Source organism: Oncorhynchus gorbuscha, linkage group LG10 (genome assembly GCF_021184085.1).
Source record: "Oncorhynchus gorbuscha isolate QuinsamMale2020 ecotype Even-year linkage group LG10, OgorEven_v1.0, whole genome shotgun sequence".
In the NCBI taxonomy this organism is placed as follows: domain Eukaryota; kingdom Metazoa; phylum Chordata; class Actinopteri; order Salmoniformes; family Salmonidae; genus Oncorhynchus; species Oncorhynchus gorbuscha.
Window position 1 is genome coordinate 496934 of NC_060182.1, and position 24279 is coordinate 521212.

Consider the following 24279-nt stretch of genomic DNA (forward strand, 5'->3'; position numbering starts at 1 on the left):
TCTGGCAGCATTTACCTGCCAGATTTAGAAGCTTGAAAACCCCGTAAAGAAAAGCATTGGCCATTAGATTTTTGACAAAAGTTAAGGAGAAAACTAAACACAATTCATGATGGTGATTTTATTTTAGTGAGTTTTGGATTCAAAGATAGTTTTAGTTTTTCAAATGGGTTTGTTTATTATCTGTTTACTAAATTGTTTCATGAATAGTTTTAATTTGATATAACCTTTCTAGGTGTGTTCTAGGCATGTTCTGTGTTAGCCTATGTTTATAGATTTCTTAATGTTCTGTGTTCTAGGCGTGTTCCGCGAGGCGACCACAGACTTCACGGTAGACGCCAGAGCTCTGAACCAGACGGGAGGGAACCACATCAAGACAGTGATCCAGAACCCATCTGGATCCGTTACCGACGCCGTCATCACCGACCGCCGGGATGGCACCTACAACGTAGAGTACACTCCCTACGAAGAGGGTGAGTTAGTGCCATCTGCTTGCCATTAAGTGTAGTGAGCATGATGTATACAATCTGTCCACACTCTGTATCCAGACACCATGACGTGTGTTGTCCAGAATGAGTGATCATGTACACTACTAACAAGAATAGACTGACGAGAAATTCTTTGTTTTTGGCCATTTTGAGCTTGTAAGCGAACGCACAAATGCTGATGCTCAAGATACTCAACTTGTCTAAAGGCCAGTTTTATTGCTTCTTTAATCAGAATGACAGTTTTCAGCTGTGCTAACATAATTGCAAAAGGGTTTTCTAATGATCAGTTAGCTAATCCAAGTTTATCATTTTAAAAAGGCTAACACAAAGTGCCATTGGAACACAGGAGTGATGGTTGCTGATAATGGGCCTCTGTACGCCTATGTAGATATTCCATTAAACAGACGTTTCCAGCTACAATAGTAATTTACAACATTAACAATGTCTACACTGTATTTTTGATCTATTTGATGTTTTAATGGACAAAAAATTAGCTTTTGAACGGTAGTGTATGTTTAATGTCCAGGTCCCCCCTGTAGAGGTGATCTATATGATAACTCTGTTTAATGTCCAGGTCCCCCCTGTAGAGGTGATCTATATGATAACTCTGTTTAATGTCCAGGTCCCCCCTGTAGAGGTGATCTATATGATAACTCTGTTTAATGTCCAGGTCCCCCCTGTAGAGGTGATCTATATGATAACTCTGTTTAATGTCCAGGTCCCCCCTGTAGAGGTGATCTATATGATAACTCTGTTTAATGTCCAGGTCCCCCCTGTAGAGGTGATCTATATGATAACTCTGTTTAATGTCCAGGTCCCCCCTGTAGAGGTGATCTATATGATAACTCTGTTTAATGTCCAGGTCCCCCCTGTAGAGGTGATCTATATGATAACTCTGTTTAATGTCCAGGTCCCCCCTGTAGAGGTGATCTATATGATAACTCTGTTTAATGTCCAGGTCCCCCCTGTAGAGGTGATCTATATGATAACTCTGTTTAATGTCCAGGTCCCCCCTGTAGAGGTGATCTATATGATAACTCTGTTTAATGTCCAGGTCCCCCCTGTAGAGGTGATCTATATGATAACTCTGTTTAATGTCCAGGTCCCCCCTGTAGAGGTGATCTATATGATAACTCTGTTTAATGTCCAGGTCCCCCCTGTAGAGGTGATCTATATGATAACTCTATATGATAACTCTGTTTAATGTCCAGGTCCCCCCTGTAGAGGTGATCTATATGATAACTCTATATGATAACTCTGTTTAATGTCCAGGTCCCCCCTGTAGAGGTGATCTATATGATAACTCTATATGATAACTCTGTTTAATGTCCAGGTCCCCCCTGTAGAGGTGATCTATATGATAACTCTATATGATAACTCTATATGATAACTCTATATGATAACTCTATATGATAACTCTATATGATAACTCTATATGATAACTCTATATGATAACTCTGTTCTGTCCAGGCCCCCACAGTGTGAAGGTGGCGTACGATGAGTCTCCAGTTCCCAAAAGTCCGTTCCGCGTGGCAGTGACAGAGGGGTGTGACCCGGGGCGTGTACGTGCACATGGACCCGGCTTGGACAGTGGCATCACCAACAAAGCCAACAAGTTCACTGTGGAAACCCGGTACGAGAGACACACTAACCCACATTGAGGATAGTTTTAGTTTAAATTCCCATGTACCAAATAAATAAAATAAAAACAAGTTAAGTAGGTTTCCATCGCATTTTGGTTGGTTTTGTCACTAAAATGTTGCGTCATATTGCGACTGGCTCAGATACAGTGCCGGTATAGCACATGTGACATGATGGACAAAAGAGCAATAATTTTTATTTGTGAAACAATCACCAGAATAATCCCACAGCATGATGGTTATTATAGCATGAGTTTTATTATATTATTATATTATTATTATAGCATGAGTTTTATTATATTATTATATTATTATTATAGCATGAGTTTTCACCTCCATTTCTCACATCGCTCATTTTACACAAACATTCCATCTTGCATATTGGAGATATATTTATATTTTTAACAGACATGTACTTTACTCGTATGAAAAGGAAACTTGGTTAGAATGATGATCTGTCTCTCTGTAGTGGTGCGGGTACAGGTGGTCTGGGTCTGGCTGTAGAGGGCCCGTCGGAGGCTAAGATGTCCTGCACCGACAACAAAGATGGCAGCTGCAGCGTAGAGTACATTCCCTACGAGGCTGGAACGTATAACCTCAACATCACCTACGGAGGACAGCCCATCGCTGGTACGAATACACACACACTCACAGATACACGCACTGGTACATGTGTATTGTGCCTCTAAATCGCTGGTACGGACACACGCTGGTACTTTGTATTGTGAAGCTAGTTAGTGATCTTCCCGATCTCAAAACAAACTGGCACCGAATACAACAAGAGTAGACTTCACCGTGAAATACTTACTTACAAGCCCTTAACCAACAGTGCAGTTCAAGAAGAAAATATTTACCAAGTTGACTAAAATCAAAAGTAACACAAGAATAACAAAGGCTACATACTGGGGGTACTTCGACTGAGTCTGTGTGCAGGGGTACATGCTAGTAGAGGTCATCTGTACATGTAGGTGGGGGTGAAGTGACCATGCATAGATAATAAACAGTAGCAGCATTGTATAAAATGGAGTGGGGGTGTCGTCAATGTAAATTGTCCGGTGGTGATTTTTAAGAATTGTTCAGCAGTCTTGTTGCTTGGGGGTAGAAGCTGTTGAGGAGCCTTTTGGTCCTAGACTTGGCTCTCCAGTACCGCTTGCCGTGCGGTAGCAGACTTTGGTGATCGGAGTCTCTGACAATTTCAAGGGATTTCCTCTGACACCGCTTATTATATAGGTCCTGGATGGCAGGCAGCTTGGCCCCAATGATGTACTGGGTGGGTTTAGGGTATCAGGGATGATGCTATTGATGTGAGCATTGACCAGCCTTTCAAAGCACTTCATGGCTACTGACGTGAGTGCCACGTGGCAAGTTACATTCGCTTCTTTGGGCACAGCGACTATGGTGGTCTGCTTGAAACATGTAGGTATTAGACTCAGAACAGGGAGAGGTTGAAAATGTCAGTGAAGACACTTGACAGTTGGTCCACGCATGCTTTGAGTACATGTCCTGGTAATCCGTCTGGCCCAGCGGCTTTGAATGTTGACCTATTTTCAAGGTTTTGTTAATGTCTGCTACCTAGAGCTTTCTCACAGTCATCCAGAACAGCTGGTGCTCTCGTGCATGCTTCAGTGTTGCTTGCCTCCAAGTGAGTATAAAAAGCATATCATCTGGTAGGCTCGCGTCTGGGTTTCCCTTTGTAGTCCGTCATAGTTTTCTAGCCCTGCCACATCCGACGAGCATCTCAGCTGGTGTAGTAAGATTCAATCTTCATCTATCTTGATGCTTTTCTTGTTTGATCCCACCATCTGAGGGCATAGCGGGATTTCTTATAAGTGTCCGGATTAGTCTCCTTCTCCTTGAAGTGGCAGCTCTGGCCTTTAGTTCGATGTGGATGTTGCCTGTAATCCATGGCTTCTGGTTGGGATATGTACGTACAGTCACTGTGGAGACGACGTCATTGATGCACTTACTGATGAAGCTGATGACTGAGGTGGCGTACTCAATGCCATTGGATGAATCCCAGAACATATTCCAGTCTGTGCTGCAAAACAGACCTGTAGCGTAGCATCCGCATCGTCAGACTACTTCCGTATTGAGCGAGTCACTGGTACTTCCTGCTTTACTTTTTGCTGGTAAGCAGGAATCAAGAGGATGGAATTATGGTCAGATTTGCCAAATGTGGGGGGGGCACTTTGTATGCATCTCTGTAGAGTAAAGGTGCTTGTAAAAATGTGGTAACTGATTTAAGTTTCCCTGCATTAAAGTCCCCGGCCACTAGGAGCGCCACTTCTGGGTGAGCATTTTCTTTTTTACTTATGACTTAGAGTTTGTTTTGAGTGATCTTAATGCCAGCTTCGCTTTGGTGGTTAATAGACTGCTACGAATAGTGTGGTCTACAGCTTATCATAAGGTACTCTACCTCAGGCGAACAATACCTCGAGACTTCTTTAATATTAGAAATTGTGCGCCAGCTGTTTATTGACAAATAAACACATCCCCACCCCTCGTCTTACCAGACGTAGCTGTTCTGTTTTGCCGGTGCATGGAGAATCCCGCCAGTTCTATATCAGCTGTGTCATCGTTCAACCACGTCTCGGTGAAACATAAGATGTTAGGTTTTTAATGTCCCATTGGTAGGATCATCTTAATCGTAGGTCATCAATTTGATTTTCCAATGATTGCAAGTTAGCAAGAAGAATGGAAGGCAATGGGAGTTTACTCGCTCACCTCTGGATTCTCAGAAGGATCCCTGCTCTGCGGCCTCTTTTCCAGAATCTGTGAGGATAGCTAGTGATCTTCCCAATTTGGGATAATAAAGAACTAGTACAACATCCACTAAACCTCCCGGTCTACCCTCTTTCTCCCCCATCTCTTGCACTGTCTTTAGGCAGTCCATTCCAGGTTCCTGTCAGTGACACGGTGGACAGTTCTAAGGTGAAGTGCCAGGGGGTGGGGCTTGGAACCAACGTGCGTGCCAACATTCCACAGGCCTTCACAGTGGACGCCTCTAAAGCGGGAGTCGCCCCTCTACAAGTCAGAGTACAGGGACCCAAAGGTGTGTGCCAGCCCTTTATTTGATTCTAGAACTTTTGGTTCCTGTGTCCAACTCTGGTTTCTCTGTGTGGTGTGTAGGTGTAGTGGAGCCAGCAGAGTTAGTGGATAATGGAGACCAGACTCACACCGTGAACTACATCCCGACCAGAGAGGGACCTTACTCTATCAACGTACTGTATGCTGACCAAGAGATCCCACGCAGGTAATGCACACACACTCCTACAAAGTTCTTGTCACATGCACAGGATATACAGGATATAGGTGTAAACGGACAGTGAATAGATATAATTATTTGACTCTTACTGGAGGCGCTACGTTACCCGGAGGCGCTACGTTACCCGGAGGCGCTACGTTACCCGGAGGCGCTACGTTACCCGGAGGCGCTACGTTACCCGGAGGCGCTACGTTACCCGGAGGCGCTACGTTACCCTACGTTACCCGGAGGCGCTACGTTACCCGGAGGCGCTACGTTACCCGGAGGCGCTACGTTACCCGGAGGCGCTACGTTACCCGGAGGCGCTACGTTACCCGGAGGCGCTACGTTACCCGGAGGCGCTACGTTACCCGGAGGCGCTACGTTACCCGGAGGCGCTACGTTACCCGGAGGCGCTAGTCTAAATTGATGGTCATGTAGTAATCCAGCAGATTTTTGTTTAGACATCTAGCTAGCTAAACAATGAACCGGCATAATCCCAACTAATTCCAATACAAGCATCATAGCTCTCGTATGGATCTGCAGGTAGCTAAAGCTAACCAACTCTGTTCAATGTTAGCTAGCTCACATTAGGCTATAAATATCAATTTCTGATTAGAATAATATTACTACACACATCATACATTTGCTAACGAACAGTATGCTTTAACATAGCAAATAAAAACAACTTCCTGACAAAATTGGAAACATATCTAGAAAATGTGGCTAGACTCTTACCATAGACATGGATCAACACGGCTGGAACCATTTAACTCGGTTTTGTTTTCATCTTATTTTAGCCCCAAAAAACACATTTTGCTACATTTGTTTATCTTCAAACACCTCCTGTGACGTGTGACATACGCCTAGTTTCCTGAAACGAGTCACATATCGACATAGACTACACATTTATACACACTACACATTTCTGTGAAAAATGGAGGGACTTCACACAGTTCTGCTACTCTCCAGTCCCTACAAGGTGAAAGTGTTGCCTACCCATGATGCCAGCAAGGTGCGCGCCAGCGGCCCCGGTCTCAACACCACCGGAGTGCCCGCCTCTCTGCCTGTCGAGTTCACCATCGACGCCAAGGATGCAGGAGAGGGGCTGCTCGCCGTGCAGATCACTGTGAGTTCAGTTAACAAGCCAATCAGCTATGTCAAGGGGTACATAACCTGTCTGCATGGTCCATAGCTTGTCTGCAGATCACTGAGTCCTGTTAACAGACCAATCAGTTTACTCCCACTATGTCTGGGTGGCCCGTCTGGGTGGAGTTATTTAACAGCAGGAGTAAGCTAACCAGGCATTGGATCCATGCGTCTAGGAAGTGGCATTACCAGCGTCACGGGCCAGCTAGTCACTAGTGGGCCTGTCTCATTTCCATGGCGACATCATCAGTTTGACTGTCTCCATTGGTTACCTCATCTGACGGTCTGTTTGCATGGTGACTGTGTCCAGGACCCCGAGGGGAAGCCTAAGAAGGCCAGTATCCGTGACAACCAGGACGGGACTTACCTGGTGTCGTATGTACCTGACATGACTGGTCGTTACACCATCCTGATAAAGTATGGAGGGGACGAGATCCCTTATTCCCCCTACCGCATCAGGGCTCTACCTACTGGGGACGCCAGCAAATGTACTGTCACAGGTAACAGACACACACACAGTGTTTTTGGTATTGTGATGGTTTGAACTGTCCCTTCCTCCACCCTGCTTCACTCCTCACATTTAGTTTTCATCTGTCCATTTGAAGCACCAGTAGTTGCCTCTCACCCTGACTCTCATTGTGTTTGTCACTGTTTCGCTCCCCTGCTTCCACCCTTCTCCTTCTCAGTGTCAATCGGCGGCCACGGCCTGGGTAAGAACACTTAGATCCACTAGTCTGGTCTTGTTCCGTCTCTGATCCATTACGTTGGTCTGTCTGCATGCAGGATGGCAATACCCATTTTACAGTTCAGCTCCCTTTCCTGACTCACCCCTCTCTCTCGCTATCTCGCTCTCTTTGTCTGTCAATTTCGATTCCAGGGGCTTTATTGGCATGGGAAAGATATGTTAACATTGCCAAAGCAAATGAAATTAATATACAATAGAAAATGAAGAGTAAACCTTACAGAAGTTCTAAAATAATAAAGACATTTCTTATACGTTGTGTACAGAATGGAAAATGACTAAATGTAAATACAACGTATTTATAATGGTGTCTGTTCTTCACTGGTTGACCTTTTCTCCTGGCAACAGGTCACACATCTTGCTGCTGTGATGGCACACTGTGGAATTTCACCCAGTAGTTATGGGAGTTTATCAAAATTTTATTTGTTTTCAAATTCTTTGTGGATCTGTGTAATCTGAGGGAAATATGTCTCTCTATGGTCATACATTGGGAAGGAGGTTAGGAAGTGCAGCTCAGTTTCCACCTCATTTTGTGGGCAGTGATCACATAGCCTGTCTCTTGAGAGCCAGGTCTGCCTACGGCGGCCTTTCTCAATAGCAAGGCTATGCTCACTGAGTCTGTACATAGTCAAAGCTTTCCTTAAGTTAGGGTCAGTCAGTGGTCTGGTATTCTGCTACTGGGACAAATAGCATTGTAGTTTTTAAAAATATATATTTTCATTCCAATGTTTCAACATTCCATGGTTTCTCACGATTTGGTCTAATTGTGTTGCTGCTTCTCTCTCTCTCTCTCAAGCTCTCTGTCTCTGTAGCTCTCTCTGTGGCTCTGTAGCTCTCTCTCTGTGGCTCTGTAGCTCTCTCTCTGTGGCTCTGTAGCTCTCTCTCTGTGGCTCTGTAGCTCTCTCTCTGTGGCTCTGTAGCTCTCTCTCTGTGGCTCTGTAGCTCTCTCTCTGTGGCTCTGTAGCTCTGTGGCTCTGTAGCTCTCTCTCTGTGGCTCTGTAGCTCTCTCTCTGTGGCTCTGTAGCTCTCTCTCTGTGGCTCTGTAGCTCTCTCTCTGTGGCTCTGTAGCTCTCTCTCTGTGGCTCTGTAGCTCTCTCTCTGTGGCTCTGTAGCTCTCTCTCTGTGGCTCTGTAGCTCTCTCTCTGTGGCTCTGTAGCTCTCTCTCTGTGGCTCTGTAGCTCTCTCTCTGTGGCTCTGTAGCTCTCTCTCTGTGGCTCTGTAGCTCTCTCTCTGTGGCTCTGTAGCTCTCTCTCTGTGGCTCTGTAGCTCTCTCTCTGTGGCTCTGTAGCTCTCTCTCTGTGGCTCTGTAGCTCTCTCTCTGTGGCTCTGTAGCTCTCTCTCTGTGGCTCTGTAGCTCTCTCTCTGTGGCTCTGTAGCTCTCTCTCTGTGGCTCTGTAGCTCTCTCTCTGTGGCTCTGTAGCTCTCTCTCTGTGGCTCTGTAGCTCTCTCTCTGTGGCTCTGTAGCTCTCTCTCTCTAACTAACGTAGTTTACCTGTAGTACTAGTTGGCATGGTGAATGACATTGTGGGTAATGGAGTTGATATGGAGGCTGGATGTTGTATGCTGCTGATAGTAAACTGTCTAACATGTCTGAAATGACTCCCTATCTAGTGCACTCTATAAGGAATAGGGCTTGTGGAGAGGATGCATGGATTACTTGTGGGAGGGAGGGTCAGACTTCCTGTGTGACCGTTTCTCTTCATTTGTCTCTCAGGAGCCGGTGTGGGTCCAACTATCCAGATCGGAGAGCAGACTGTCATTACTGTGGATGCAAAGGCTGCTGGGAAAGGAAAGGTAATGATGGAGAGGTGTTTGGTTAGTCTTTATCTGTACGTGGAGGGAGGGAGATGTGGACAGTAGGAGTGAGCACATCTTAGTGTGGCTATAACTCTATACCCCCCCTCTCTGCTCCTACCTCTCTACCCCCCCTCTCTAGGTTACGTGCAGTGTGTGTACCCCAGAAGGGGTGGAGTTAGATGTAGACGTGGTGGAGAATGAGGATGGAACCTTTGATATCTTCTACACTGCCCCCCAGCCTGGAGATTACTGTATCTGCGTTCGCTTTGGAGGGGAACTCATCCCCAACAGCCCCTTCCTGGTCACGGTATGTACAGTCACCTACAGATATATACACAGGCGCCCACATGTGGTTGAATGTTTTTGCAGGTGTCTGAGTCTTGATTGGTTAATGAGACCTCTAACCCCTCCCTCCTTCTACAGCAGATTCTCATTGGACAGTCCGGAGACAGCGTTCCGTCAGTCTAGAGTCTATCTGAACGTTGTGGAACAGTTCGACAAAATAACTTATTGTTTATTCCACCCCCCCCCCCAGGCATTGGAAGGAGCCCCTTCAGATCAGCTCCAACAGCAACAACTACCACAGTACTACAGTCAACAGCCCTGGGTACTGGTCTCTCCATTCCACTCTCTCCACACAGGGGGAAAAGCAGCCATTTTGTGAATCATCAATGTGGCTCCACATTTGACAAAATGGCCGTCGTGTCTTTATGTCGTATGTCTGGCTGCTGCTTCTGTCATGTCTTTCTCTCACAGTGTCGGTGGTTTCATCTTCATCATCATCATCATCATCGTCATCGTAATCATGTCATACTTCATGTTTTGGTGTTTGGTCCCGTCTTTTCATTTCAGCTACATTCTATTCTGCTGTGTTTGGTCTCATCGCCCTCACCCCCCCTCAACATCCTGAACCACCTCTGTATCCAATACTGTCCCTCACCCCCCCTCAACATCCTGAACCGCCTCTGTATCCAATACTGTCCCTCACCCCCCTCAACATCCTGAACCACCTCTGTATCCAATACTGTCCCTCACCCCCTCAACATCCTGAACCACCTCTGTATCCAATACTGTCCCTCACCCCCCTCAACATCCTGAACATCTGTATCTGTCCCTCACCCCCTCAACATCCTGAAGCACCTCTGTATCCAATACTGTCCCTCACCCCCTCAACATCCTGAAGCACCTCTGTATCCAATACTGTCCCTCACCCCCTCAACATCCTGAACCACCTCTGTATCCAACACTGTCCCTCACCCCCTCAACATCCTGAACCACCTCTGTATCCAATACTGTCCCTCACCCCCACCCCCCTCAACATCCTGAACCACCTCTGTATCCAATACTGTCCCTCACCCCCCTCAACATCCTGAACCACCTCTGTATCCAATACTGTCCCTCACCCCCCTCAACATCCTGAAGCACCTCTGTATCCAATACTGTCCCTCACCCCCCTCAACATCCTGAAGCACCTCTCCGTATCCAATACTGTCCCTCACCCCCCTCAACATCCTGAAGCACCTCTCCGTATCAATACTGTCCCTCACCCCCTCAACATCCTGAAGCACCTCTGTATCCAACACTGTCCCTAACCCCCCTCAACATCCTGAACCACCTCACCACCTCCGTATCAATACTGTCCCTCACCCCCTCAACATCCTGAAGCACCTCTCCGTATCAATACTGTCCCTCACCCCCCTCAACATCCTGAAGCACCTCACCACCTCCGTATCAATACTGTCCCTCACCCCCTCAACATCCTGAACCACCTCTGTATCCAATACTGTCCCCCACCCCCCTCAACATCCTGAAGCACCTCACCACCTCCGTATCAATACTGTCCCTCACCCCCACCTCAACATCCTGAAGCACCTCACCACCTCCGTATTCAATACTGTCCCTCACCCCCCTCAACATCCTGAAGCACCTCACCACCTCCGTATCAATACTGTCCCTCACCCCCCTCAACATCCTGAAGCACCTCACCACCTCCGTATCAATACTGTCCCTCACCCCCCTCAACATCCTGAAGCACCTCACCACCTCCGTATCAATACTGTCCCTCACCCCCTCAACATCCTGAAGCACCTCACCACCTCCGTATCAATACTGTCCCTCACCCCCTTCAACATCCTGAAGCACCTCACCACCTCCGTATCCAATACTGTCCCTCACCCCCTCAACATCCTGAACCACCTCTGTATCCAATACTGTCCCTCACCCCCTCAACATCCTGAAGCACCTCACCACCTCCGTATCAATACTGTCCCTCACCCCCTCAACATCCTGAAGCACCTCACCACCTCCGTATTCAATACTGTCCCTCACCCCCCTCAACATCCTGAACCACCTCTGTATCCAATACTGTCCCCCACCCCCCTCAACATCCTGAAGCACCTCACCACCTCCGTATCAATACTGTCCCTCACCCCCCTCAACATCCTGAAGCACCTCACCACCTCCGTATTCAATACTGTCCCTCACCCCCCTCAACATCTTGAAGCACCTCTGTATCCAACACTGTCCCTCACCCCCCTCAACATCCTGAACCACCTCCGTATCCAATACTGTCCCTCACCCCCTCAACATCCTGAACCACCTCTGTATCCAATACTGTCCCTCACCCCCCTCAACATCCTGAACCACCTCTGTATCCAATACTGTCCCTCACCCCCCTCAACATCCTGAACCACCTCTGTATCCAATACTGTCCCTCACCCCCTCAACATCCTGAACCAGCTCTGTATCCAATACTGTCCCTCACCCCCCCTCAACATCCTGAACCACCTCACCACCTCCGTATCCAATACAGTCCCTCGCCTCATTCTTACCCACATACCTCGGTCCCTCCCCCTCCTCACCTCAGATTCTTTGACCTCTGTCTCCTAGGCAACAGACCGGCCAATGGGAATGAATGGTTTGGACGTGGCGGGACTCCGGCCGTTTGACCTGGTTATCCCCTTCACCATCCAAAAAGGAGAGATCACAGGTACACACACCGTACTGTTGGGCCGCCAGACAGGAAATCATCATTCTTAACCACTAATGGAACTTACCAAACCCAGGCGCATGATCTCAAATCGCCTCACATACTGAAAGCCTGAGGTACCTTGCCTGTTCAACGCCTGTTCCTCCCCTAGGTGATGTACGCATGCCATCAGGTAAGACCGCCAAGCCAGACATCACAGACAATAAGGACGGGACGGTAACGGTTAAATACGCTCCGACTGAGGCCGGCCTGCACGAGATGGACATCAAATACGACGGGATACACATCCCTGGTACGAACAACACACACTACACACATCCCTGGTACGAACAACACACACTACACACACCCCTGGTACGAACAACACACACTACACACACCCCTGGTACGAACTACACACACCCCTGGTACGAACAACACACACTACACACACCCCTGGTACGAACAACACACACTACACACACCCCTGGTACGAACAACACACACTACACCTAACTCTGATAAAGTCACATGCATCTTCATTTAGAAAGCTAAATATGTTGAGTCAATTATACCACTTTCTAGTCTATATTTCTGGACAAGATGAAGCTATTTCAGAATATTTAGGACTGTTGACTGGCCAAGAACCTCTCCTGTGAGTATTCATAGTATATATCATAGTATCGGTCACTTCTGGATGTGCTGACTCTCATCCCCTCTGTTCTCATCCTCCTCTCTCCCCTCTCTCTCTCCTCTCTCTCTCTCTCTCTCTCTCTCTCTCTCTCTCTCTCTCTCTCTCTCTCTCTCTCTCTCTCTCTCTCTCTCTCTCTCTCTCTCTCTCTCTCTCTCTCTCTCTCTCTCTCTCTCTCTCTCTCTCTCTCTCTCTCTCTCTCTCTCTCTCTCTCTCTCTCTCTCTCTCTCTCTCTCCTCTCTCTCTCCCCTCTCTCTCCTCTCTCCTCTCTCCTCTCTCTCTCCTCTCTCTCTCCTCTCCGCTCTCTCTCGCTCTCCTCTCTCCGCTCTCTCTCTCTCCTCTCTCCTCTCTCTCTGTAACAGGTAGTCCACTCCAGTTCTATGTGGACTATGTGAACAGTGGGAAGGTCAGCGCATATGGACCGGGCCTGATCCACGGGACCGTCAACAAACCTGCCATGTTCACCGTCAACACCAAGGACGCAGGAGAGGGTAGGACAATTAGTAGTTAAATTATAAATCCATCATAATGATCTAGACTGAACAACACTATAAACACAACAGGTAAAGTGTTGGTCCCATGTTGCATGAAATAAAAGATCCCAGAAATGTCCCATACACACACAAACCTAGTTTCTCTCACATTTGTTTACATCCCTGTTAGTTAGCATTCCTCCTTTGCTTAGATAATCCATCCACCTGACAGGTGTGGCATATCAAGAAGCTGATTAAACAGCATGATCATTACACAGGTTCACCTTGTGTTGGGGTATCTGTGACCAACAGATGCACATCTGTATTCCCAGTCATGTGAAATCCATAGATTAGGGCCTAATGAATGCATTTCAATTGACTGATTTGCTAATATGAATTAACTCAAATATTTTAAATTGTTGCATTTTTATATTTTTGTTCCGTATATGAAGAATTGAATGTGCAGTGTTGGTACACACACACACACACACACACACACACACACACCACCACACACACACTGAGTTGATGTGTGTAATGCATGTACACTGAGCGAACAAAACATTAGGAACAGGGCAAATCATTATTTTTGAGACATTGGTTGTGTACGTGTGCCATTGAGGGTGAATAGACGAGACATAATATTTAAGTACCTTTCAACTGGGGTATGGTAGCAGGTGCCAGGCGCATCGGTTTCAGTTGGTCGAACTGCAACGCTGCTGGGTTTTTCAAGCTCAATGGTTTCCTGTGTGTATCAATGTTCCACCAGCCAACTTGATACAACCGTGGGAATTATTGGAGTCAAAATGGGCCGGGACACTTTTTCAACACCTCAGAGTCCCTGATGAATTGAGGCTGTTCTGAGGGCAAACTGGGTCCATATTAGGATGTATTTTCTAACCTCTCTCCTGTGTAGGCGGTCTGTCTCTGGCCATCGAGGGTCCTTCTAAAGCTGACATCAGCTGTGTGGATAACCAGGATGGAACATGTTCTGTGTCCTACCTGCCTGTCCTACCTGGGGACTACAGCATCCTGGTCAAATACAATGACAAACACATCCCTGGCAGCCCCTTCTCAGCCCACATCACAGGTAATAAACACATCCCTGGCAGCCCCTTCTCCGCCCACATCACAGGTAACAAACACATCCCTGGCAGCCCCTTCTCAGCCCACATCACAGGTAACACACACAGCCCCTTCTCAGCCCACATCACAGGTAACACACACCTCCCCTTCTCAGCCCACGTCACAGGTAACACACACCTCCCCTTCTCAGCCCACATCACAGGTAACACACACCTCCCCTTCTCAGCCCACGTCACAGGTAACACACACCTCCCCTTCTCAGCCCACGTCACAGGTAACACACACCTCCCCTTCTCAGCCCACGTCACAGGTAACACACACCTCCCCTTCTCAGCCCACGTCACAGGTAACACACACCTTCCAGGCAGCCCACGTCACAGGTAACACACACCTTCCAGGCAGCCCACGTCACAGGTAACACACACCTTCCAGGCAGCCCACGTCACAGGTAACACACACCTCCCCTTCTCAGCCCACGTCACAGGTAACACACACCTCCCCTTCTCAGCCCACGTCACAGGTAACACACACCTCCCCTTCTCAGCCCACGTCACAGGTAACACACACCTCCCCTTCTCAGCCCACGTCACAGGTAACACACACCTCCCAGGCAGCCCACGTCACAGGTAACACACACATCCCAGGCAGCCCACGTCACAGGTAACAAACACATCCCAGGCAGCCCACGTCACAGGTAACAAACACATCCCCTTCTCAGCCCACGTCACAGGTAACACACACCTCCCCTTCTCAGCCCACGTCAAGGTAAACACACCTCCCTTCTCAGCCCAAAACAATGGAACCCTCTCCCTTCTCAGCCCACGTCACAGGTAACACACATGTCCCATCTGAGCCCACGTGGGCTCTGCTCCCCTTCATCCCAGGTAATCCCCTTCTGTCTCCTAGGTAATGACTCTCCCATCTCAGCCTCTGCTCCCATAATGTTCTGTCTCACAGGTAACACACACCTCCCCTTCTCAGCCCACGTCACAGGTAACACACTCCCCTTCTCAGGATGTCCCATAACTGAACCTCCCTTCTCAGCCCACTCACATCCCATAATCCCCTTCTGCCCACGTCAGGTAACACACTCTTCTCAGCCCACGATGTAACCCACCTCCCCTGAGCCCACGTCACAGGTAACTCCCCTTCTCAGCCCACGACATCCCATTTCTCAGCCCATTGTCACTGGTAACCTGAGTCCCTGACAGCCCACGTCACAGGTAACACACACCTCCCCTTCTCAGCCCACGTCAGGTAACCCACCCCCTTCTCATGCCCCGTCAATGGACATCCCCTTGGTCAGTGTTGAGCAGAACACACACTCCCTTCTCAGCCCTAAATGTCAGCAGGTAACACACACCTCCCAATCTCAGCCCACGTCACAGGTAACACACACCTCCCCTTCTCAGCCCACGTCACAGGTAACACACCTCCCCTGTCATTGTCCGTCAGGTAACACACACCTCCCCTTTCAGTTCCCAGGTAACACAGATTCCAGGCAGCCCCTGGGTAACATAACATTCCAGGCAGCCCACGTCACAGGTAACACACACATCCCAGGCAGCCCACGTCACAGGTAACAAACACATCCCCTTCTCAGCCCACATCACAGGTAATGTTAATGTGAAAAAGGGTGACTTTAGTGAAAAACAATGGACCCTCTCCCTGTCTCCTTGGCGATTACTCTGAGGATGTCCCATCTGAAGGTGGGCTCTGCTGCTGACATCCCATAATGTTCTGTCTCCTAGGTGATGACTCTATGAGGATGTCCCATCTGAAGGTGGGCTCTGCTACTGACATCCCATAATGTTCTGTCTCCTAGGTGATGACTCTATGAGGATGTCCCATCTGAAGGTGGGCTCTGCTACTGACATCCCATAATGTTCTGTCTCCTAGGTGATGACTCTATGAGGATGTCCCATCTGAAGGTGGGCTCTGCTGCTGACATCCCATTGGACATTGGCGAGCTGGACCTGAGTCAGCTGACAGCCTCTCTGACCACGCCCTCCGTCCGAGAGGAACCCTGCCACCTCAAGATGCTCCGCAATGGACATGTTGGTCAGTGTTGAGCAGAAACCGACTCTCCTATCGTTTCTAAATGTCAGCCGAGGGTAGAACCAACGTTACCAATCATTGTAGTCTACAGACCGTTTATGATTCTCAGAAGCTCCTCTAACCTGTCATTGTCCGTCAGGGATCTGGTTTGTTCCCAAGGAGATCGGGGAACACCTGGTGAACATAAAGAAGAACGGGCGCCATATTCCCAGCAGCCCCATCACCGTGATGATCAGCCAATCGGAGATTGGTGACGCCAGTCGGGTGCGAGTGACTGGCCAGGGCCTCAGTGAGGCTAAAACCTTTGAACCTGCTGAGTTCATCATCGACACACGCGAAGCAGGTCAGTGAGGGTCTGAGGAGTTTCAGGTGAAGCAGGTCAATGAGGGTCTGTGAAGCATCAGGCGAAGCAGGTCAGTGAGGGTCTGTGAAGCAGGTCAGTGAGGGTCTGTGAAGCAGGTCAGTGAGGGTCTGTGAAGCAGGTCAGTGAGGGTCTGTGAAGCAGGTCAGTGAGGGTCTGTGAAGCAGGTCTGTGAGGGTCTGTGAGGGTCTGTGAAGCAGGTCTGTGAAGCGGGTCTGTGGGTCTGTGAAGCGGGTCAGTGAGGGTCTGTGAAGCAGGTCAGTGAGGGTCTGTGAAGCAGGTCAGTGAGGGTCTGTGAAGCAGGTCAGTGAGGGTCTGTGAAGCGGGTCAGTGAGGGTCTGTGAAGCGGGTCAGTGAGGGTCTGTGAAGCGGGTCAGTGAGGGTCTGTGAAGCGGGTCAGTGAGGGTCTGTGAAGCGGGTCAGTGAGGGTCTGTGAAGCGGGTCAGTGAGGGTCTGTGAAGCGGGTCTGTGAGGGGTCTGTGAAGCGGGTCAGTGAGGGTCTGTGAAGCGGGTCAGTGAGGGTCTGTGAAGCGGGTCTGTGAGGGTCTGTGAAGCGGGTCAGTGAGGGTCTGTGAAGCGGGTCAGTGAGGGTCTGTGAAGCGGGTCAGTGAGGGTCTGTGAAGCGGGTCAGTGAGGGTCTGTGAAGCGGGTCAGTGAGGGTCTGTGAAGCGGGTCTGTGAAGCGGGTCTGTGAAGCGGGTCTGTGAAGCGGGTCTGTGAAGCGGGTCAGTGAAGCGGGTCAGTGAAGCGGGTCTGTGAAGCGGGTCTGTGAAGCGGGTCTGTGAAGCGGGTCTGTGAAGCGGGTCTGTGAAGCGGGTCTGTGAAGCGGGTCTGTGAAGCGGGTCTGTGAGGGTCTGTGAAGCGGGTCTGTGAGGGTCTGTGAAGCAGGTCTGTGTAGCGGGTCAGTGAGGGTCTGTGAAGCAGGTCTGTGTAGCAGGTCAGTGAGGGTCTGTGAAGGGTCTTCAGGCTCTCGGAAACAAGTGAAATCGGTGTCTGAAACATTCTATTAAATCCCTTTTACATCAAAAATAAAGATGTGGCTGTAAAAAGCCAAATATGTTGTGATTTTTGGAAAGCATTTTAAATGAAGTTTGATTTGCTGCAGGCTATGGGGGTCTGAGTCTGTCCATCGAGGGCCCCAGTAAGGTGGACATTAACACTGTGTCTGTGTGTAGGCTATGGGGGTCTGAGTCTGTCCATCGAGGGCCCCAGTAAGGTGGACATTAACACCGAGGACCAGGAGGATGGTACCTGTAAGGTAACCTACTGCCCTACTGAACCAGGAAACTACATCATCAACATCAAGTTCGCCGACCAACACGTACCAGGTACTCATTTCCTGACATCCTCAATTTACATTTTTAAAATAATTATAATATAATAAATATTGTTTTAAAAATGTGTTTGTAGGGAGTGCGTTTACGGTGAAGGTGACAGGAGAAGGGAGGATGAAGGAGAGCATCACCAGGAAGAAGAGGGCAGCGTCTGTTGCTAACGTGGGCAGCCAGTGTGACCTCAGCCTCAAGATCCCAGGTACCCTCTCCTACCATCCAGGAGATGCTGATCAGATCAGTAGACATGGCCCAGGTGACCAGTCTGTCTGGTCAGGTCCTGGAGGCTGTTAACCCTGTGTGTGTCTTAACAGAGATCAGCATAGCAGACATGGTGGCCCAGGTGACCAGTCTGTCTGGTCAGGTCCAGGAGGCTGTTAACCCTGTGTGTCTTAACAGAGATCAGCATAGCAGACATGGTGGCCCAGTTGACCAGTCCGTCTGGTCAGGTCCAGGAGGCTGTTAACCCTGTGTGTCTTAACAGAGATCAGCATAGCAGACATGGTGGCCCAGGTGACCAGTCTGTCTGGTCAGGTCCAGGAGGCTGTTAACCCTGTGTGTCTTAACAGAGATCAGCATAGCAGACATGGTGGCCCAGTTGACCAGTCCGTCTGGTCAGGTCCAGGAGGCTGTTAACCCTGTGTGTCTTAACAGAGATCAGCATAGCAGACATGGTGGCCCAGGTGACCAGTCTGTCTGGTCAGGTCCTGGAGGCTGTTAACCCTGTGTGTGTCTTAACAGAGATCAGCATAGCAGACATGGTGGCCCAGGTGACCAGTCCGTCTGGTCAGGTCCTGGAGGCTGTTAACCCTGTGTGTCTTAACAGAGATCAGCATAGCAGACATGGTGGCCCAGGTGACCAGTCCGTCTGGTCAGGTCCTGGAGGCTGTTAACCCTGTGTGTCTTAACAGAGATCAGCATAGCAGACATGGTGGCCCAGGTGACCAGTCCGTCTGGTCAGGTCCAGGAGGCTGACATCATGGAGGGAGAGAACAACACCTACTGCATCCGCTTTGTTCCCACGGAGACCGGCGTGCACACAGTGTGTGTGAAGTATGCAGGCGTGCACGTGCCCGGCAGCCCCTTCCAGTTCACAGTGGGGCCCCTGGGAGAAGGAGGAGCCCACAAGGTCCGTGCTGGGGGGCCCGGGCTGGAGAGGGCAGAGGCTGGAGTACCAGGTATGTACACGTGTGTGTGTGTGTTGGTTACTATACTGTGAGGATCACACATTGACATTGTGTGTGTGTGTTGATCCGTGTGTGTGTAGCTGAGTTCAGTATCTGGACACGGGAGGCAGGTGCAGGGGGTCTCAGCATTGCGGTGGAGGGACCCAGTAAAGCAGAGATCACCTTCGAGGACCGCAAGGACGGATCCAGTGGAGTATCCTACATGGTCCAGGAGTCAGGTGTGTTGAGAATGGTAACGACTATCTAACCACCAAGAGCCTGGTGATGATCATCCTCATTACAAGCATTATCATCAACGTTAGCATTCTTATTAAGAAGAGGTTTGTGTGTTTCTTACTCAGTGTGTGTGTGTGTGTGTGTGTGTGTGTAACGAAGTTCACTTCATAAGCTCACTTCCCAGCTTGAGAAACGTTTTCTATAGCCTAATTTGCTAAGATGTTGTCAAGCAGACAGTCACTTGTGTTTGAGGCTGAGGATCTGCCATTGAGGACCGGTAAGGACTTGTGGAAGGAAGCTAGTCAGTGATTACTGTTGCACGTGTGTTGCAGGAGACTATGAGGTGTCTATCCGTTTCAATGAGGAGCACATCCCTGACAGTCCCTTCGTGGTTCCCGTGGCGTCGCCCTCTGATGACGCCAGACGACTCACTGTTGCCAGTCTTCAGGTGAGGCTCGGAGACACACACGCACACACCCAGGACTACACTACCCACAATGCAGCAGCAGCAGCCTGTGGGGGGATATTGTGTGGCTAGCATTTACAGGATGGTGTGTGTATAGGTACGGCAATTGCTGAACATCAGAGTAGGGTTAGAGGTCAGGTCGTGCTGCTGCTGCTGTTGTTGGGAAGTGCAAGGGTTTGTGGGAAACCAAAGGACTGTGTGTTTCTCGTGCCTCGTTCTAAAGGCTCCCAACAGTCCCCTTCCTCCTTCTCCCTTCCCATCATCCACCAGGCACTAAAGGGTTAAAGAGGATGCAATGGGCCAGTTTCTGTCTCTCTCACACACACACACACTCTGTCCTGTTCTTCACCTCTGACTCTCCTCTTTACCCCTGTTAGCTGCCTGCAGGTAAGTTTGAGTTGTATTCTATTGCATTATTATGTTGAGCATGTGTTAGTGTTGACGGATTGACGTGCGTTGTGGTGTTGAGTTGTGAGTTATATATCTGAGCAGGAGTCCGGGTTGAAGGTCAATCACCCAGCATCCTTTGCTGTGAGCCTGAACGGAGCGAAGGGACAGATTGACGCTAAAGTCCACAGCCCCTCTGGAGCCCTGGAGGGCTGCTGTGTTACTGAGCTAGACCAAGGTAACTACTACCACACAATACTGCACTATACTGTGTTACTGAGCTAGACCAAGGTAACTGCTACCACACAATACTGCACTATACTGTGTTACTGAGCTAGACCAAGGTAACTACTACCACACAATACTACACTATACTGTGTTACTGAGCTAGACCAAGGTAACTACTACCACACAATACTACACTATACTGTGTTACTGAGCTAGACCAAGGTAACTACTACCACACAATACTACACTATACTGTGTTACTGAGCTAGACCAAGGTAACTACTACCACACAATACTACACTATACTGTGTTACTGAGCTAGACCAAGGTAACTGCTACCACACAATACTACACTATACTGTGTTACTGAGCTAGACCAAGGTAACTGCTACCACACAATACTACACTATACTGTGTTACTGAGCTAGACCAAGGTAACTACTACCACACAATACTACACTATACTGTGTTACTGAGCTAGACCAAGGTAACTACTACCACACAATACTACACTATACTGTGTTACTGAGCTAGACCAAGGTAACTGCTACCACACAATACTACACTATACTGTGTTACTGAGCTAGACCAAGGTAACTACTAATACTGCATGATACTATTACTAGGGACAGGGGGATACCCAGTCAGTTGTCCAACTGAAATGTGTCTTCCTCATTTAACCCAACCCCTCTGAATCCGAGCGGTGCGGGGGGCTGCCTTAATCAACATCCACGTCTTAACCCACTGCTCCCCCCCTGGGCGCTGGGCTGACCACTGTGCTCCCCCCCTGGGCGCTGGGCTGCCCACTGTGCTCCCCGCGCTGGGCTGCCCACTGTGCTCCCCCTGGGCGCTGGGCTGCCCACTGTGCTCCCCCTGGGCGCTGGGCTGCCCACTGTGCTTCCCCCTGGGCGCTGGGCTGCCCACTGTGCTCCCCCCCCTGGGCGCTGGGCTGCCCACTGTGCTCCCCCCTGGGCGCTGGGCTGCCCACTGTTCCCCCCCCTGGACGCTGGGCTGCCCACTGTCCCCCCCCCCTGGACGCTGGGCTGCCCACTGTTCCCCCCCGGGTGCTGAACAACATATTTTTACTAGTCACTGCGACACAACAATAATACTACTACTACGTTACACTACTACTACGTTACACTACTACTACGTTACACTACTACTACGTTACACTACTAAACAGCAAAATCTCTCTCTCTAGATAAGTATGCTGTCAGATTCATTCCCAGAGAGAACGGTCTGTATCTGATCGATGTGAAGTTCAACGGCAGCCACATCCCCGGCAGTCCCTTCAAGATCAGGGTGGGGGAGACGGGACAGGCTGGAGACCCAGGCATGGTGACTGCATACGGAGCTGGATTAGAGGGAGGAACCACGGGTACGATTGAGGAGGAGCGTGTTGCAGACCTGGGTTTCAAATCATTTATCTGTGCCTGTTTGAGTTTAGCTCAATAAGCCAATATAAGTCTCAAAATGACAAACCCTGCCTGTCTGGCACTCCAGGCATACTAAAGCAAAGCTCAAATGATTTTACTCCTGGCTCTAATGTGTTGTGGTGTGAGAGATGTGTTCTCATCTGTAGTCCTTTCTAACCCCCTCTGCAGGTACAGCCTGTGAGTTTGTGGTTAACACTAGTAAGGCGGGCCCCGGGGCCTTGGCAGTGACCATCGACGGCCCCTCAAAGGTGAAGATGGACTGTGTTGAGTGTCCGGAGGGTTACAAGGTGACCTACACCCCCATGGCTCCAGGAAACTACTTAATCTCCATCAGATACGGAGGACCTTACCACATCGTAGGATCCCCCTTCAAGGCCAAGATCACTGGTGAGGGACCTGGACACATGCTGTACACGAACAATGGAGATGCCTCAGTCGACACTCTTAACCTCTGTCTTTCTCCTCCAGGCTCCAAGCTGGTCAGTAGCCATAGTAACCACGAGACGTCCAGTGTCATGGTTGACCCCGTGACTCGCCAGGTTAGCTCTTCCCACCAGGGAGCTCCCAGCCAATCGGACGCCAGCTGTGTGACAGCCAAGGGTCTCGGCCTATCAAAGGGCTTTATCGGCCAGAAGAACAACTTCAGCGTCGACTGCAGCAAAGCAGGTGTGTGTTTAGTCTGTGGTATCTGACCCTCTCTAGCTCTCAGGTCAGTGTGTGTATTAACACTGTCCTCCCTCCAGGTCGTAACATGCTGTTGGTGGGTGTGGACGGGCCCAGGGTTCCCTGTGAGGAGGTACTGGTGAAGCATCTTGGGAACCGTGTCTATAACATCAGCTACCAGCTCAAGGAGAAGGGAGAGTACATCCTGGTAGTGAAGTGGGGAGAACAACACATCCCTGGCAGCCCCTACCACATCACTGTCTAGACCAATCAGATTCGACTCCATTACTGTCTAGAGGCCAATGACAAATCAGAACCCTTCAAACTAGCCCTTTTGTCTTCATAGCAATCAGAGATGACAACTTTCTAAACTCATTCACCATAACCCAAACAATAATGCATAAACACTGAATATTCTTCTTCATTCCTCTCCTCCCATCACTATCATCACTATCATCTCCCCTCCCCTCACCTGTCATCTCCCCTCACCTATCATCTCCCCTCACCTATCATAATCATTAGTACCGTAGTCATAGAGAGGGGAAACATGCACCTTTTTATTACTGTAAAATAGCTTAGCAACATGTACCTTCCTTTCCCCACGCAGTGTTTAGCTGTGGGCTAGTGATAGCCTAGCGTATTGTAGCATAGTGTATTGGTATAGGGGTTAGGTTAGCCTAGCCTAGCAGAGCATAGTATATTGGTATGAGAATAGCCTAATGCTAGTCCAGTGTGTTCATAATGCTAATTCTAAAATGTTTAAGGGAAAGTGGGATACCTTGTCAGTTAAGCTGCTGCTACTGTGGCTTGGTGTTAGCTCGTCTTAACCATAACAATAATGAAAGGGCTTATAGGTTCAACTGTTAGTATAGGGTTTATGACATGTTAATAACAACTGTTAGCGATGCTAGAGTAGCCGGCTCCTATAACTTCACACTTGTTTTAGAGGTGCGACTAGCACCACTGCAGCGACTGACCCAGTTAGAACGGTGTCTTGCAGCATATTGACTAGATTAAAGTATTACTAATTATAGTGTGATGTCCATGTCACTAGTAGTATGATTAACTGTAGTGTGGAAGTGATGTCCAGATACTAGTATTGAATAAAAACTGTCACGGTAATAGCTGTAATATTACTAGCAGTGAATGAGGAAAGTGTTGGATGGAGAGATGAGCAAAATGCATTAAGAACAAATGTTGCCTTGTGTTCCTGCTAAATGTTCTAAACCCCCCCTGCTCTTTAGCTTTGTTACGCAGTATTCAAGAATAAAATAACCTTGTCTGTTAAAGGGCTTTAAAGTGTTGTAAAAGACAGTATTTTGATCCACAATAAAGATTGTCTCGAAGGATCTCTGTCAAGCTCAATGTGGTTCTTATCCTTCGATGGCACGCACTCTGGAGATCCATATGTTATGTCTTCACTATTATTCTGCAATGTAGAAAATAGTTCTGTAGCTCAGTTGGTAGAGCATGGCGCTTGTAACGCCAGGGTAGTGGGTTCGATCCCCGGGACCACCCATACGTAGAATGTATGCACACATGACTGTAAGTCGCTTTGGATAAAAGCGTCTGCTAAATGGCATATATTTTATATATTTACAAATTAAGAAAAAACCCTTGAATGAGTAGGTGTTCTAAAACATTTGACCTGTAGTGTAGATCACACATT

The 24279-nt window shown here is 48.8% G+C and overlaps 1 protein-coding gene across 1 annotated transcript in view; it reads left to right on the forward strand.

Annotated features, from left to right (window-relative positions):
* Nucleotides 1-23959, forward strand: part of flna (filamin A, alpha (actin binding protein 280)) — a 76801-nt gene extending 52842 nt beyond the window's left edge. The window contains exons 24-50 of the mRNA XM_046364683.1: nt 297-470; nt 1956-2118; nt 2595-2755; nt 5010-5177; nt 5255-5378; nt 6342-6498; nt 6829-7018; nt 7205-7228; nt 8975-9054; nt 9197-9364; nt 9593-9664; nt 11947-12046; nt 12198-12338; nt 13079-13207; nt 14106-14279; nt 16175-16336; nt 16473-16676; nt 17869-18021; nt 18104-18226; nt 18936-19202; nt 19292-19429; nt 19760-19875; nt 20386-20518; nt 21713-21889; nt 22116-22334; nt 22416-22613; nt 22691-23959. Coding sequence (XP_046220639.1) covers nt 297-470; nt 1956-2118; nt 2595-2755; nt 5010-5177; nt 5255-5378; nt 6342-6498; nt 6829-7018; nt 7205-7228; nt 8975-9054; nt 9197-9364; nt 9593-9664; nt 11947-12046; nt 12198-12338; nt 13079-13207; nt 14106-14279; nt 16175-16336; nt 16473-16676; nt 17869-18021; nt 18104-18226; nt 18936-19202; nt 19292-19429; nt 19760-19875; nt 20386-20518; nt 21713-21889; nt 22116-22334; nt 22416-22613; nt 22691-22875 — 4100 coding nt within the window. The 3' untranslated portion in view covers nt 22876-23959. The remainder of the gene's footprint in view (nt 1-296; nt 471-1955; nt 2119-2594; nt 2756-5009; nt 5178-5254; nt 5379-6341; nt 6499-6828; nt 7019-7204; nt 7229-8974; nt 9055-9196; nt 9365-9592; nt 9665-11946; nt 12047-12197; nt 12339-13078; nt 13208-14105; nt 14280-16174; nt 16337-16472; nt 16677-17868; nt 18022-18103; nt 18227-18935; nt 19203-19291; nt 19430-19759; nt 19876-20385; nt 20519-21712; nt 21890-22115; nt 22335-22415; nt 22614-22690) is intronic.
* The last annotated feature ends 320 nt before the right edge of the window (nt 23960-24279 follow it).